This window comes from Rattus norvegicus, chromosome 17 (genome assembly GCF_021556685.1).
Source record: "Rattus norvegicus strain SHRSP/BbbUtx chromosome 17, alternate assembly SHRSP_T2T, whole genome shotgun sequence".
Lineage (NCBI taxonomy): Eukaryota > Metazoa > Chordata > Mammalia > Rodentia > Muridae > Rattus > Rattus norvegicus.
In genome coordinates this window covers 85531408-85546556 of record NC_141550.1, presented here as the reverse complement: position 1 = coordinate 85546556, position 15149 = coordinate 85531408, and the positions used below count along the sequence as shown (strand labels likewise).

At 39.2% G+C, this 15149-nt stretch overlaps 1 protein-coding gene across 1 annotated transcript in view; it reads right to left on the bottom strand.

Annotated features, from left to right (window-relative positions):
* Malrd1 (MAM and LDL receptor class A domain containing 1) overlaps positions 1–15149 on the bottom strand; it is a 724504-nt gene that overhangs the window by 383272 nt on the left and 326083 nt on the right. The window contains 1 exon segment of the mRNA NM_001287618.3: positions 1687–1843. Coding sequence (NP_001274547.3) covers positions 1687–1843 — 157 coding nt within the window.

Here is a 15149-nt window from a genome sequence, read left to right as displayed (position 1 = left end):
AAATTATAACATTCAATACATTACTGGAAAAGAAATTGTATAGCTTGACACAGCTGTTTCCTTCTCTTATGGGGAAAACAACACAGGTAGCATAGCTTCATCTTACTATAAGTACAAAACACAGTTGTCTTAGGAAGACAGATTAACAGTCTTTAAAAGGATAGCCCCTATCTATATAGTGCTTCAATCAGGAATGTTTTAAAACTATTCATTCTCACTAAGTCGGAGATTTGACAGTTAATGTTGGGACATGGGTACTTAGAAAATAACAAACAAGCAATAAAAATCAGTAAAATAGAATGGTGAATCTATAAAATTGATCTAAATCCATGTACAATCACGAAGGATTCTTACATACTATTCTCTATCAAAGAACATCCAAAATGGAGGCAGGACATAGGGTGGATTTGGTTTGCTAGAACCTCTCTCAATTTGGATATGTATTCTGTTCAGGCAAAAGAAATTAGACATAAACCAGAATTAGTTTAATCCAGATATTTCTCTGGGCAATAGAAGCTTTGATTGATTACTTTGGCAAGAAAAAATAAAGAAAATAATAAAAGAGAGTAAATAAAAAATAGTTACAAAATGATTAGGTTTGTCAAAGAGCTAGAGATTGGTTCCTGGGCTGTCTTGTAATTAAATGTGAGACAGTCTAGGTATCCAAGAAATGTTGGTTTAATAGACCAACACATTGAAAAAATATAGGAGTGTTTTATTTACACTAATATAAATAGCATTTTAATCACGTATTTTATATAAATTTAAAAACGTAAGTTAAAGAAAAGGTACTTGAGAATGTTTTGATTTGAAACAGAGAAGGAAACTAGAAATATAGACTGACTAATTGAGTTAAATAACACTTAGATAGTCTCTAGTAAATTAGTTGGGTCAAAAAATATATACTAGTGGAGTAAAAGACTGATCAATAAAATTGGGTCAGATTTAAAATTTTGAAAGACCTTGAGTATCAAGACAATGTACTCATTAATATAAAGTAGGCAAAACAAACAAGGCCAAGAATGATAAACCAGTGGCGATTAGTGTTATAACATTATGTGAGATGAACTCATAGCAAAAACTACACAGGGAGGGCAAAGTCAACCCACAGGATATTTTTAAAGATGACTCAATTGCATAATTTTAAAATACTGAGGTTCTAGCTGTCTGAGAAAGGGTAAGAAAATGTTCATGTGAAAGGCACTAGAAAAATGAAGGTGCTTTTTAGTTTATATTACGACTTGATACAGTGTGCAATTAAACAAAAATAGGATTTCTAATGAATGGGTATACTGAGGCTGTAACTGAAATCTGTGAAAAATTTATTGAGATTAATAATTTAAAAGTTCTTTTTCTTATTAAGGAAACAAGTTGAAAAGAAATCTATTGGGAAATGTAGTATTTCCACCATCCACAGAAAACAACAGATTATAGGATTGCAAGAGAACACATATCGTGTCCACTTTATTACACTATACTCTCAACAGTGATGCTGAAATTAACAGTCCATACCCCAGTGTAAATAGCATCTCACAATAGCCAGAAACTCAGGACAGAGTTGGTCATTTTTTACAGCATCTCATTGTGATGCTAATGATGTTTTCACTTGCCTTAATTACACTACAGATTATACTGTATGCATGTTCATAGAAACAGTTCCAAATAACAGTATTGACTGTACAGTACCTGGAGCGAACCCACTGTAGCACCATTCATATATGTCCAGAATACCAATGTACACCTCGGTCCGGTGAGTGAGATGACAGGAGTGACAATATCAGCCAAGTCACCAAACTTTCCATTGGAACTGTCAGCATACAGGTACCAACCCTCTGTGGTATTTCTGGGGGAGAGAAAGACCATCACACACAGAAAGAAAACAGAGATAAAACATGACATGGCTTGACAATGTCTCTATTTTAAAGCTATATGATTTTTTTCTACAAGGATAATGTTTTACGGCATAATTACAGCTGTAACCTTTACCTGAAATAGTCCTATGTCCTGATTCTGAATTAATGGGCCTTGTAATGGTGTCTATTGATGCATGAGTAGGAACGATTGAGAACATCAAAATGACCAAATCTGTTAGAATATGTTTGACTTTGTTCTAATAGAATTATATAACAAATATTCTTATGTACTTGTAGAAATCATCATCTGTGCCCCAAATCAGTGAGAACGGTGTAAGGAGGGAGAAAAGGTGAATACACCAATAGAGAGACCATAAATAACAGAGTCAAGCCTGGCCAGGAGCACAACTCACAGTTCAGAGAAGATTTTAGTTTAAGTTCATTCCTTCTTTATTAATTTAGTTAATTTTCATGTCAACAAACTTTAATAACCTTATAGCTAATTTTAAAATGTGTCTCTCCTTTCCTGGACCCAGTTTCTAACAGAGACAGAAAAAATGGAAATGATAAAAAATTAAATAACAATGTTGTTTGCACATAAAAGACAAGAGTTTATGATCTTCGTCCTCTGAGAGATCCAACAAGCAGCTGACTGAGACAGATGCAGATACTTATATCCAACCAATGGACTGCAGTCAGGGACACGTATGGTTGAATTAGGAAAAGGGTGGAAGAAGCTGAAGAGGAGGGCAACCCCATAGGAAGACCAGCACTCTCAAGTAACCTGGATATCTCAGAAACTGAGCCACCAACCAGGCAGCATACAGGAGCTGGTCTTAGGGCCCTGACACATATACAGCAGAGGAATTCCTGGTCTGGCCTCAGTGGGAGAAGCACGTAACCCTTGAGAGACCTGAGGTTGCAGGGAGTGGAGAGGCCTTGTGGTGGGGATGAGGGTATGGGCAGTATGGGCATAGGATGGTTGAGGAGATGGTGGTTAGAAGAAATGGGGGTGGAGGGATGATAGTGGGGGTACGGGGGTAGGGTGGGGACATCCTCTTGGAGTCATGGGAGGAAGAATGGGATGAGGAACTATAGGAGGGCAGACTGGGAGGGGGATAATGACTGGACTGTAAAAAAATAGAAGTGATTTTAAAAAAGGAAAACAAAAAACCAAAATTCAATACAGAAATATAAACTACTAAAGAGAGACAAGGTTATTACATAGCTTTTGAGGCATCATTTAAAAAACGAATTCTTTACATTTTGAAGACAAGTCCTCCTTGAAAAGTGTTAATTTTTCTCACCACTTCTTACCTTAGTTACTTGATGCTGTAGAGATTAAGCTTATTAAAACCCTTTTCATTGTGAGTTTTATCAGTTGGTCTTAGAAAGGAAGTCTAACAGGAATAGATGGATAGGAAGACAGATGTATTCATTCAGTGCCACAGACTTACTGAGTGCTTAGTCCTGCTGGACACGCCAGTGACTTTCTAAGGAACTAGAAATAAAATCAATTGCAAAGCCTTTGATGGGGTTGAACTCTGACTTCATTATTTACAAGGTACTCAATTTTAAGTACACAATTTAACTTTTCTGAAGATCGGCTCTGCATTTTGTACATTAAGATAGCTCTCTTTGTGGTCTTTTTTTGTCCTTCCTTATCTTTTTTGATAACTTTTGATTAAAAGTCGATTTTACACGATATTACAATGTCCACTCCAGCATGTTTCTTGGGACAATTTGCTTGGAAAATTTTTTCCCAGCCTTTTACTCTCAGGTAGTGTCTGTCTTTGTCACTGAGGTGTGTTTCCTGTATGCAGCAAAATGCTGAGTCTTGTTCATATCTAGTCTGTTAGTTTATATCTTTTTTTTCCTTTTTTTTTTTTATTAACTTGAGTATTTCTTATATACATTTCGAGTGTTATTCCCTTTCCCGGTTTCCGGGCAAACATCCCCCTCCCCCCTCCCCTTCCTTATGGGTGTTCCCCTCCCAACCCTCCCCCCATTGCCGCCCTCCCCCCATAGGCTAGTTCACTGGGGGTTCAGTCTTAGCAGGACCCAGGGCTTCCTCTTCCACTGGTGCTCTTACTAGGATATTCATTGCTACCTATGGGGTCAGAGTCCAGGGTCAGTCCATGTATAGTCTTTAGGTAGTGGCTTAGTCCCTGGAAGCTCTGGTTGCTTGGCATTGTTGTACTTTTGGGGTCTCGAGCCCCTTCAAGCTCTTCCAGTTCTTTCTCTGATTCCTTCAATAGGGGACCTATTCTCAGTTCAGTGGTTTGCTGAGGCATTCGCCTCTATATTTGCTGTATTCTGGCTGTGTCTCTCAGGAGCGATCTACATCCGGCTCCTGTCGGTCTGCACTCCTTTGCTTCATCCATCTTGTCTAATTGGGTGGCTGTATATGTATGGGCCACATGTGGGGCAGGCTCTGAATGGGTGTTCCTTCAGTCTCTGTTTTAATCTTTGCCTCTCCCTTCCCTGCCAAGGGTATTCTTTTTCCTCATTTAAAGAAGGAGTGAAGCATTCACATTTTGATCATCCGTCTTGAGTTTCGTTTGTTCTAGGGATCTAGGGTAAGTCAAGCATTTGGGCTAATAGCCACTTATCAATGAGTGCATACCATGTATGTCTTTCTGTGATTGGGTTAGCTCACTCAGGATGATATTTTCCAGTTCCAACCATTTGCCTACGAATTTCATAAACTCGTTGTTTTTGATAGCTGAGTAATATTCCATTGTGTAGATGTACCACATTTTCTGTATCCATTCCTCTGTTGAAGGGCATCTGGGTTCTTTCCATTTTCTGGCTATTATAAATAAGGCTGCGATGAACATAGTGGAGCACGTGTCTCTTTTATATGTTGAGGCATCTTTTGGGTATATGCCCAAGAGAGGTATAGCTGGATCCTCAGGCAGTTCAATGTCCAATTTTCTGAGGAACCTCCAGACTGATTTCCAGAATGGTTTTACCAGTCTGCAATCCCACCAACAATGGAGGAGTGTTCCTCTTTCTCCACATCCTCGCCAGCATCTGCTGTCACCTGAGTTTTTGATCTTAGCCAATCGCACTGGTGTGAGGTGAAATCTCAGGGTTGTTTTGATTTGCATTTCCCTTATGACTAAAGATGTTGAACATTTCTTTAGGTGTTTCTCAGCCATTCGGCATTCCTCAGCTGTGAATTCTTTGTTTAGCTCTGAACCCCATTTTTTAATAGGGTTATTTGTTTCCCTGCGGTCTAACTTCTTGAGTTCTTTGTATATTTTGGATATAAGGCCTCTATCTGTTGTAGGATTGGTAAAGATCTTTTCCCAATCGGTTGGTTGCCGTTTTGTCCTAACCACAGTGTCCTTTGCCTTACAGAAGCTTTGCAGTTTTATGAGATCCCATTTGTCGATTCTTGATCTTAGAGCATAAGCCATTGGTGTTTTGTTCAGGAAATTTTTTCCAGTGCCCATGTGTTCCAGATGCTTCTCTAGTTTTTCTTCTATTAGTTTGAGTGTGTCTGATTTGATGTGGAGGTCCTTGATCCACTTGGACTTAAGCTTTGTACAGGGTGATAAGCATGGATCGATCTGCATTCTTCTACATGTTGCCCTCCAGTTGAACCAGCACCATTTGCTGAAAATGCTATCTTTTTTCCATTGGATGGTTTTGGCTCCTTTGTCAAAAATCAAGTGACCATAGGTGTGTGGGTTCATTTCTGGGTCTTCAATTCTATTCCATTGGTCTATCTGTCTGTCTCTGTACCAATACCATGCAGTTTTTATCACTATTGCTTTGTAATACTGCTTGAGTTCAGGGATAGTGATTCCCCCTGAAGTCCTTTTATTGTTGAGGATAGCTTTAGCTATCCTGGGTTTTTTGTTATTCCAGATGAATTTGCAAATTGTTCTGTCTAACTCTTTGAAGAATTGGATTGGTATTTTGATGGGGATTGCATTGAATCTGTAGATTGCTTTTGGTAAAATGGCCATTTTTACTAAATTAATCCTGCCAATCCATGAGCATGGGAGATCTTTCCATCTTCTGAGGTCTTCTTCAATTTCTTTCCTCAGTGTCTTGAAGTTCTTATTGTACAGATCTTTTACTTGCTTGGTTAAAGTCACACCGAGGTACTTTATATTATTTGGGTCTATTATGAAGGGTGTCGTTTCCCTAATTTCTTTCTTGGCTTGTTTCTCTTTTGTATAGAGGAAGGCAACTGATTTATTTGAGTTAATTTTATACCCAGCCACTTTGCTGAAGTTGTTTATCAGCTTTAGTAGTTCTCTGGTGGAACTTTTGGGATCACTTAAATATACTATCATGTCATCTGCAAATAGTGATATTTTGACCTCTTCTTTTCCGATCTGTATCCCTTTGATCTCCTTTTGTTGTCTGATTGCTCTGGCTAGAACTTCAAGAACTATATTGAATAAGTAGGGAGAGTGGGCAGCCTTGTCTAGTACCTGATTTTAGTGGGATTGCTTCAAGTTTCTCTCCATTTAGTTTAATGTTAGCAACTGGTTTGCTGTATATGGCTTTTACTATGTTTAGGTATGGGCCTTGAATTCCTGTTCTTTCCAGGACTTTTATCATGAAGGGGTGTTGAATTTTGTCAAATGCTTTCTCAGCATCTAATGAAATGATCATGTGGTTCTGTTCTTTCAGTTTGTTTATATGATGGATCACGTTGATGGTTTTCCGTATATTAAACCATCCCTGCATGCCTGGGATGAAGCCTACTTGATCATGGTGGATGATTGTTTTGATGTGCTCTTGAATTCGGTTTGCCAGAATTTTATTGAGTATTTTTGCGTCGATATTCATAAGGGAAATTGGTCTGAAGTTCTCTTTCTTTGTTGTGTCTTTGTGTGGTTTAGGTATAAGAGTAATTGTGGCTTTGTAGAAGGAATTCGGTAGGGCTCCATCTGTTTCAATTTTGTGGAATAGTTTGGATAATATTGGTATGAGGTCTTCTATGAAGGTTTGATAGAATTCTGCACTAAACCCGTCTGGACCTGGGCTCTTTTTGGTTGGGAGACCTTTAATGACTGCTTCTATTTCCTTAGGAGTTATGGGGTTGTTTAACTGGTTTATCTGTTCCTGATTTAACCTCGATACCTGGTATCTGTCTAGGAAATTGTCCATTTCCTGAAGATTTTCAAATTTTGTTGAATATAGGTTTTTATAGTAAGATCTGATGATTTTTTGAATTTCCTCCGAATCTGTAGTTATGTCTCCCTTTTCATTTCTGATTTTGTTAATTTGGACACACTCTCTGTGTCCTCTCGTTAGTCTGGCTAAGGGTTTATCTATCTTGTTGATTTTCTCAAAGCACCAACTTTTGGTTCTGTTGATTCTTTCTATGGTCCTTTTTGTTTCTACTTGGTTGATTTCAGCTCTGAGTTTGATTATTTCCTGCCTTCTACTCCTCCTGGGTGTATTTGCTTCTTTTTGTTCTAGAGGTTTTAGGTGTGCTGTCAAGCTGCTGACATATGCTCTTTCCTGTTTCTTTCTGCAGGCACTCAGCGCTATGAGTTTTCCTCTTAGCACAGCTTTCATTGTGTCCCATAAGTTTGAGTATGTTGTATCTTCATTTTCATTAAATTCTAAAAAGTTTTTAATTTCTTTCTTTATTTCTTCCTTGACCAGGTTATCATGGAGTAGAGCATTGTTCAATTTCCACGTATATGTGGGCATTCTTCTCTTATTGTTATTGAAGACCAGTTTTAGGCCGTGGTGGTCCGATAGCACGCATGGGATTATTTCTATCTTTCTGTACCTGTTGAGGCCCGTTTTTTGACTAATTATATGGTCAATTTTGGAGAAAGTACCATGAGGAGCTGAGAAGAAGGTATATCCTTTTGCTTTAGGATAGAATGTTCTATAAACTTCCGTTAAGTCCATTTGGCTCATGACTTCTCTTACTCTGTCTACGTCTCTGTTTAATTTCTGTTTCCATGATCTGTCCATTGATGAGAGTGGGGTGTTGAAATCTCCCACTATTATTGTGTGAGGTGCAATGTGTGTTTTGAGCTTTAGTAAGGTTTCTTTTACGTATGTAGGTGCCCTTGTATTTGGGGCATAGATATTTAGGATTGAGAGTTCATCTTGGTTGATTTTTCCTTTGATGAATATGAAGTGTCCTTCCTTATCTTTTTTGATGACTTTTAGTTGGAAATTGATTTTTTTGATATTAGAATGGCTACTCCAGCTTTCTTCTTCTGACCATTTGCTTGGAAAGTTGTTTTCCAGCCTTTCACTCTGAGGTAGTGTCTATCTTTGTCTCTGAGGTGTGTTTCCTGTAGGCAGCAGAATGCAGGGTCCTCGTTGCGTATCCAGTTTGTTAATCTATGTCTTTTTATTGGGGAGTTGAGGCCATTGATATTGAGAGATATTAAGGAATAGTGATTATTGCTTCCCGTTATATTCATATTTGGATGTGAGGTTATGTTTGTGTGCTTTCATTCTCTTTGTTTTGTTGCCAAGACGATTAGTTTCTTGCTTCTTCTAGGGTATAGCTTGCCTCCTTATGTTGGGCTTTACCATTTATTATCCTTTGTAGTGCTGGATTTGTAGAAAGATATTGTGTAAATTTGGTTTTGTCATGGAATATCTTGGTTTCTCCATCAATGTTAATTGAGAGTTTTGCTGGATACAGTAACCTGGGCTGGCATTTGTGTTCTCTTAGGGTCTGTATGACATCAGTCCAGGATCTTCTGGCCTTCATAGTTTCTGGCGAGAAGTCTGGTGTGATTCTGATAGGTCTCCCTTTATATGTTACTTGACCTTTTTCCCTTACTGCTTTTAATATTCTTTCTTTATTTTGTGCGTTTGGTGTTTTGACAATTATGTGACGGGAGGTGTTTCTTTTCTGGTCCAATCTGTTTGGAGTTCTGTAGGCTTCTTGTATGTCTATGGGTATCTCTTTTTTTAGGTTAGGGAAGTTTTCTTCTATGATTTTGTTGAAGATATTTACTGGTCCTTTGAGCTGGGAGTCTTCACTCTCTTCTATACCTATTATCCTTAGGTTTGATCTTCTCATTGAGTCCTGGATTTCCTGTATGTTTTGGACCAGTAGCTTTTTCCGCTTTACATTATCTTTGACAGTTGAGTCAATGATTTCTATGGAATCTTCTGCTCCTGAGATTCTCTCTTCCATCTCTTGTATTCTGTTGGTGAAGCTTGTATCTACAGCTCCTTGTCTCTTCTTTTGGTTTTCTATATCCAGGGTTGTTTCCATGTGTTCTTTCTTGATTGCTTCTATTTCCATTTTTAATTCCTTCAACTGTTTGATTGTGTTTTCCTGGAATTCTTTCAGGGATTTTTGCGATTCCTCTCTGTAGGCTTTTACTTGTTTATGAATGTTTTCCTGTGCTTCCCTAAGTGTGTTCATGTCTTTCTTGAAGTCCTCCAGCATCATGATCAAATATGATTTTGAAACTAGATCTTGCTTTTCTGGTGTGTTTGGATATTCCATGTTTGTTTTGGTGGGAGAATTGGGCTCCGATGATGGCATGTAGTCTTGGTTTCTGTTGCTTGGGTTCCTGCGCTTGCCTCTCGCCATCAGATTATCTCTAGTGTTACTTTGTTCTGCTATTTCTGACAGTGGCTAGACTGTCCTATAAGCCTGTGTGTCAGGAGTGCTGTAGACCTGTTTTCCTCTCTTTCAGTCAGTTATGGGGACAGAGTGTTCTGCTTTCGGGCGTGTAGTTTTTCCTCTCTACAGTTCTTCAGCTGTTCCTGTGGGCCTGTGTCTTGAGTTCACCAGGCAGCTTTCTTGCAGCAGAAAATTTGGTCTTACCTGTGGTCCCGAGGCTCAGGTTCGCTCGTGGGGTGCTGCCCATGGGCTCTCTGCAGTGGCAGCAACCAGGAAGACCTGTGCCGCCCCTTCCGGGAACTTCAGTGCACCAGGGTTCCAGATGGTCTTTGGCTTTTTCCTCTGGCGTCCGAGATGTGTGTGCAGGGAGCAGTCTCTTCTGGTTTCCCAGGCTTGTCTGCCTCTCTGAAGGTTCAGCTCTCCCTCCCACGGGATTTGGGTGCAGAGAGCTGTTTATCCGGTCTGTTCCTTTCAGGTTCCGGCGGTGTCTCAGGCGCAGGGGTCCTGCCGCTCCTGGGCCCTCCCCCACGGGAGCCCAGAGGCCTTATACAGTTTCCTCTTGGGCCAGGGATGTGGGCAGGGGTGAGCAGTGTTGGTGGTCTCTTCCGCTCTGCAGCCTCAGGAGTGCCCACCTGACCAGGCGGTTGGGTCTCTCTCTCACCGGGTCCTATATCTTTTTTAATATATACTTTTATTGAAGAATTGAGTTCATTGCTGTTAAGAGATATTAAAGAATAGTGATTGTTTCCTGTTATTTTTGTTGTTAGAGGTAGAATTATGTCTGTTTGTCTTTCTTTCTTTTTTTTTTTGTTTCATTGCAAGGAGATTACTTTCTTGCTTCCTCATATATGAGTTTTCCATCTATTATCATTTGTAGGGCTGGATTTATGGGAAGATGTTGTGTAAATTTTGTTTTGTCATGGAATATCTAGGTCTCCTTCTATGTTAATTGAGAGTTTTGCTGGAGATAGTAGCCTGGGCTGGCATTTGTGTTCTCATAGGGTCTGTATGACCTCTGCCGAACATCTTCTGGCTTTCCTAGTTTCTGTTGAGAAGTCTGGTGTGATTCTGATAGATCTGCTATTATATGTTATTTGACCATTTTCCCTTATTCCCTTTAATATTTAATTTCTATTTTCTGTATTTGGTATTTTGACTGTAATGTGATGGGAGAAATTTCTATTCTGGTCCAATCTGTTTGGAGTTTCTGTAGGCTTATTGTATGTTCATGGGTATCTGTTTTTCTAGGATAGGAAAGTTTCCTTCTATAATGTTGTTGAAGATATTTACTGGCACATTAAGTTATGAGTCTTCACTTTCTTCTACACCTATATTCCTTAGGTTTGGTATTCTCAATCTGTCCTGGATTTCCTGTATGTTTTAGGTTAAGAGCTTTTTGCTTTTTGCATTTTCTATTTTTATTGCAGTAGCAAATAACTATTATTAATTTTTTGTTTATTCTTCTCTCAGTACATACATTTCAACCTCAGCTTGCCTTCCCTCTACCCCTCTCTCTCATACACCCTATTTCCCACTGGTATACTATTCTCTCTTTTTCTTTTACTTTTCTTTCAATCTTTATTTTTACACTCCAGATTTTCTTCCCCTCCCAGTCCATGACATCCCTGACTGTTCCACATCCCATACCTCTTATCTGACCCAAATCTCCACAAGGATGTCCCCACCCAACCCAACCCACCAGACCTCTAAACTTCCTGGGGCCTCTACTCTCATCTTCTCTGACTGAACTCAATACCAGAAGTCCTCTGCTGTATATATGTTGGAGGCCTCATTTCAGCTGCTGAGTGCTGCCTACTGGGTGATCCAGTGTCTGAGAAATCTCAGGGGTTATGGTTAATAGGGACTGCTGGTCCTCCTACAGGGTTGTCCTCCTTCTCAGCTTCCTCCAGCTTTTCCCTAATTCAACCAGAGGGGTCAGCAGCTTCTTTTCATTGGTTGGGAGCACATAGCTGCATCTGACTCTTTCAGCTGCTTGTTGAGTCTTTTGGATGCCAGTCATGATAGTTCCTTTGTGTGAATGCCCCATAGCCTCAGTAATGGTGTCATGTCTTGGGGTCTCCCCTTGAGCTGCATCCCACTTCGGGCCTGTCACTGGACTTTCTTTTCCTCAGGCTCTTCTCCACTTCCATACCTGCATTTCTTTCAGACAGGATGAATTATGGATCAGAGCTTTGATTGTGGGACAGCAACCTTATCCCTTACTTGATGCCCTGTCTTTCTGCTGGAGGTGGATTCAATAAGTTCCCTCTCTCTACTATAGGGCACTTCATTTAGATTCCTCACCCTTTGAGTCCTGAGGATATCTCACTTCCCAGATCTCTGATACAGTCTAGAGTGTCCTCCCAACCTCCTTCCTCACAAGGTTACCTGTTCCTCTCCTTTCTGCTGGCCCTCGCGTCTTCAGTACTTTTCGCCCACCCAATACCAGATCATGTTCTCTATCCCCCCAACCTGCATCCCCTTCCCCTAACCTGTCCCTCCTTCCTTCCCCCTTTGTGGTTGCTTTTTCTCCTTCTCAAGTGGGACTGAGGCATCCTCACTTGGGCCCTTCAGCTTGTTGACATATTTGAGTTTTGTAGTTGGGTATTTTGTACTTTTTTTGGCTAATATCCACTTATTAATTACTGAGAACATACCATGCATGTCCTTTTGGGTCTGAGTTACTTCACTCAGAATGATATTTTCCAGTTACATCAATTTGCTTGCAAAGCACAGGATGTCTTCATTCTTAAAAGCTGAGTGGTATTCATTGTGTGAATGAATCACATTTTCTATATCCATTCTTCTGTTGTGGGGCATCTGGGTTGTTTCCAGTTTCTGGCTATTCCAAATAAGGCTGCTATAAACATAGTGGAACATGTGCCCCTGTGAAATGCTGGGGCATCTTTTGGATATATTACCACGAGTGGTATTTGTGGATCTTTAGGTAGGTCTATTTCCAGTTTTCTGAGGAACCTCCAAATTGATTTCCAGAGTAGTTGTACCAGTTTGCCATCTCACCAGCAATGGAGGAGTGTTCCTCTTTCTCCATGTCTCTACAACACGTGTTGCCATGTGCGGTTTTGATCGTAGCCATTCTGCCTGGTCTAACGTGGAATCTCAGCGTCATTTTAATTTGCATTTTTTCTGATTATTAAGAACTTTGAATATTTCTTTAGGTGCTTCTCAGCCATTCGAGATTCCTCTGTTGTGGATTCTTGGTTTAGTTCTATACCCCATTTTTGGATTGGGCTGTTTAATTTCTTTGCTGATTAGCTTCTTGAGTTCTTTATATATTTGGGATGTTTCCCTCTATCAGATGTGGAGTTAGTGAAGTTTTTTCCCAATCTGTAGGATGCCAATTTGTCTTATTGACTACGTCCTTTGCCTTACAGAAGCTTTCCAGTTTCATGAGGTTCCATTTATGAATTCTTGATATTAGAGCATGAGGCATTGGACTTTTGTTTAAGAAATTTCCCCCTGTGCCAATGAATTCCAGGCTTTTTCCCACTTTTTCTTCTATTAGATTCAGTGTATCTGGTTTTATGTTGAGGTCCTTGATCCACTTGGACTTGAGCTTTGTGCATGGTGACAAATATGGGTCTATTTTCATTTTTCTACATACAGATAGTCAGTTACACCAGCACCATTTATTAAAGATACTTTCTTTTTTCCATTGTATATTTTTGACTTCTTTGTCAAAGATCTAGTGTGTGTAAGTGTGTGCTCTTTCTCTGGCTCTTCAATTCTATTCCATTGATCAACCTGTCTGTCTCTGAACCAATACCATGCAGTTTTTAATCTCTATTGCTCTGTAGTAGAGCTTGAGTTCAGGAATGGTGATTCCCCCAGCCCTTCTTTTATTGTTAAGAATTGTTTTTACTGTTCTGGGTTTTTTTGCCTTTCCAGATGAATTTGAGAATGGCTCTTTCCATGTCTTTGAAGAATTGTGTTGGGATTTTGATGGGGATTACATTGAATCTGTAGATTGCCTTTGGTAGGATGGCCATTTTTACTATGTTAATTCTGCCAATCCATGAGCATGGGCGACCTTTCCATTTTCTGAGATCTTCTTTGATTTCTTTCTTGAGGGACTTGAAGTTCTTATCATAAAGATCTTTCACTTGTTGGTTAGAGTTATCCCAAAATATTAAGAAACCAATAAGTGAACTATTTCATAGTACTTTGTCTAAATAAGTGGCAAATAGCAGGTGTAATTTATGTTTATGTTTCTACTATAAGTTTCTTAAAATTACTCTGCATTCTGCCTTCCAGGGGGAATGGATAAGAAATATTTATTTGAAGTTAGCATATTGAAGGGCTAGTCCATGAGGTATCTATGTTTAGTAGTATTTTGTAGAGGTGAGGAGATTCTGAGGGTTCTAGTCCCATCATTGGAGTAATTCAATTATGAATTCATAGCTTAATGAGAATAGAGAGAGGGTAGAACCTTAAAGTGGGGACTAACTGGAGGAGGTTAAGTCAACAGGTGTGTAGTACTGAAAAAAATACATTTTGTGAATGGCTTCCTGTCTCTTGCTTCCTGCCCATAGTGTGGTGAGCAGCTTTGATCTACTGTGACCAAGTTTGTGCTCCTTGTCATGTAGCCCCACCTGGACTGAGATTCATAAAACCATTTTTTTACTGTTAATCACAACATATTCTCTTCTTTTAAACTGTTTATCTCATATATCCCATTATAAAGGAAAGCAAGCTAACAGGGAAGGTATGAGTTAAGAAAGTTTTTTTTTTTTTTCGGAGCTGGGGACCGAACCCAGGGCCTTGCGCTCGCTAGGCAAGCGCTCTACCGCTGAGCTAAATCCCCAACCCCAAGAAAGTTTTAAGAAGCAAGACTATTATATGAATTTGCCTAAATTTATATCTCAGTGGAAAATATTCCAGGATTAATCCTTGTATGCATAAGCATACCAGCAGTATATAGAATAGAACATAGATATATACATCCAGGTATATAAAAGAAGCAATGAAACAACCAAGAAAAAACAACCCATACTTTTATTCCCGTGTTTATCACTAAATGAACTATATGTGGCTTATTTTTATGTGAACTTGTACTCAAATACCTGTTTGGAATGGTTTACCTTTACAGCACTTTATGGTAAAATATTTTAAATGTTTCTCCAGTCTTCTATGAAACTTAGTACTACTGTTAAGACATAGCCAGAAATGGCTGTTCTTCTTTAAATCATTGCTGCAACTTTAAGTCAAATTCTTGGGATTTTTTTGGCATAATATGCCTGATTTATCCATTTCCATTGTTGAATCACTTGACCTAGTCTTCACATATCATTTAAAATAATCTTTCATAAGTTGGACTGGAATTGGTTGTCCCTACAGCCATTTTTTAAAACAGAAATTAATGCCTTTCAAATGCCCAGACTCTTAGATTGTGGGGTAGGGCTCCACAGAGAAGTTCATAGTAGAACTTAATGAGAGAACAAAAAGTTTGACAACAGTAAAAGGTTTGTGAATATGTACTGACTAAAGAATAATATTAGAAACTCATTGTGATTCTGGGCAGTGTTGCCTGATATGATGCTATGGGTCTGGGCATACATATGCTCTTTGCTCTTTATGGCAACAGGAAGTCTAACTGAGACAGTAATCACCAAAATTCTTTCTTTATCAACAAATACACACACACACACACACACACACACACACACACACACACACACACCACAGAG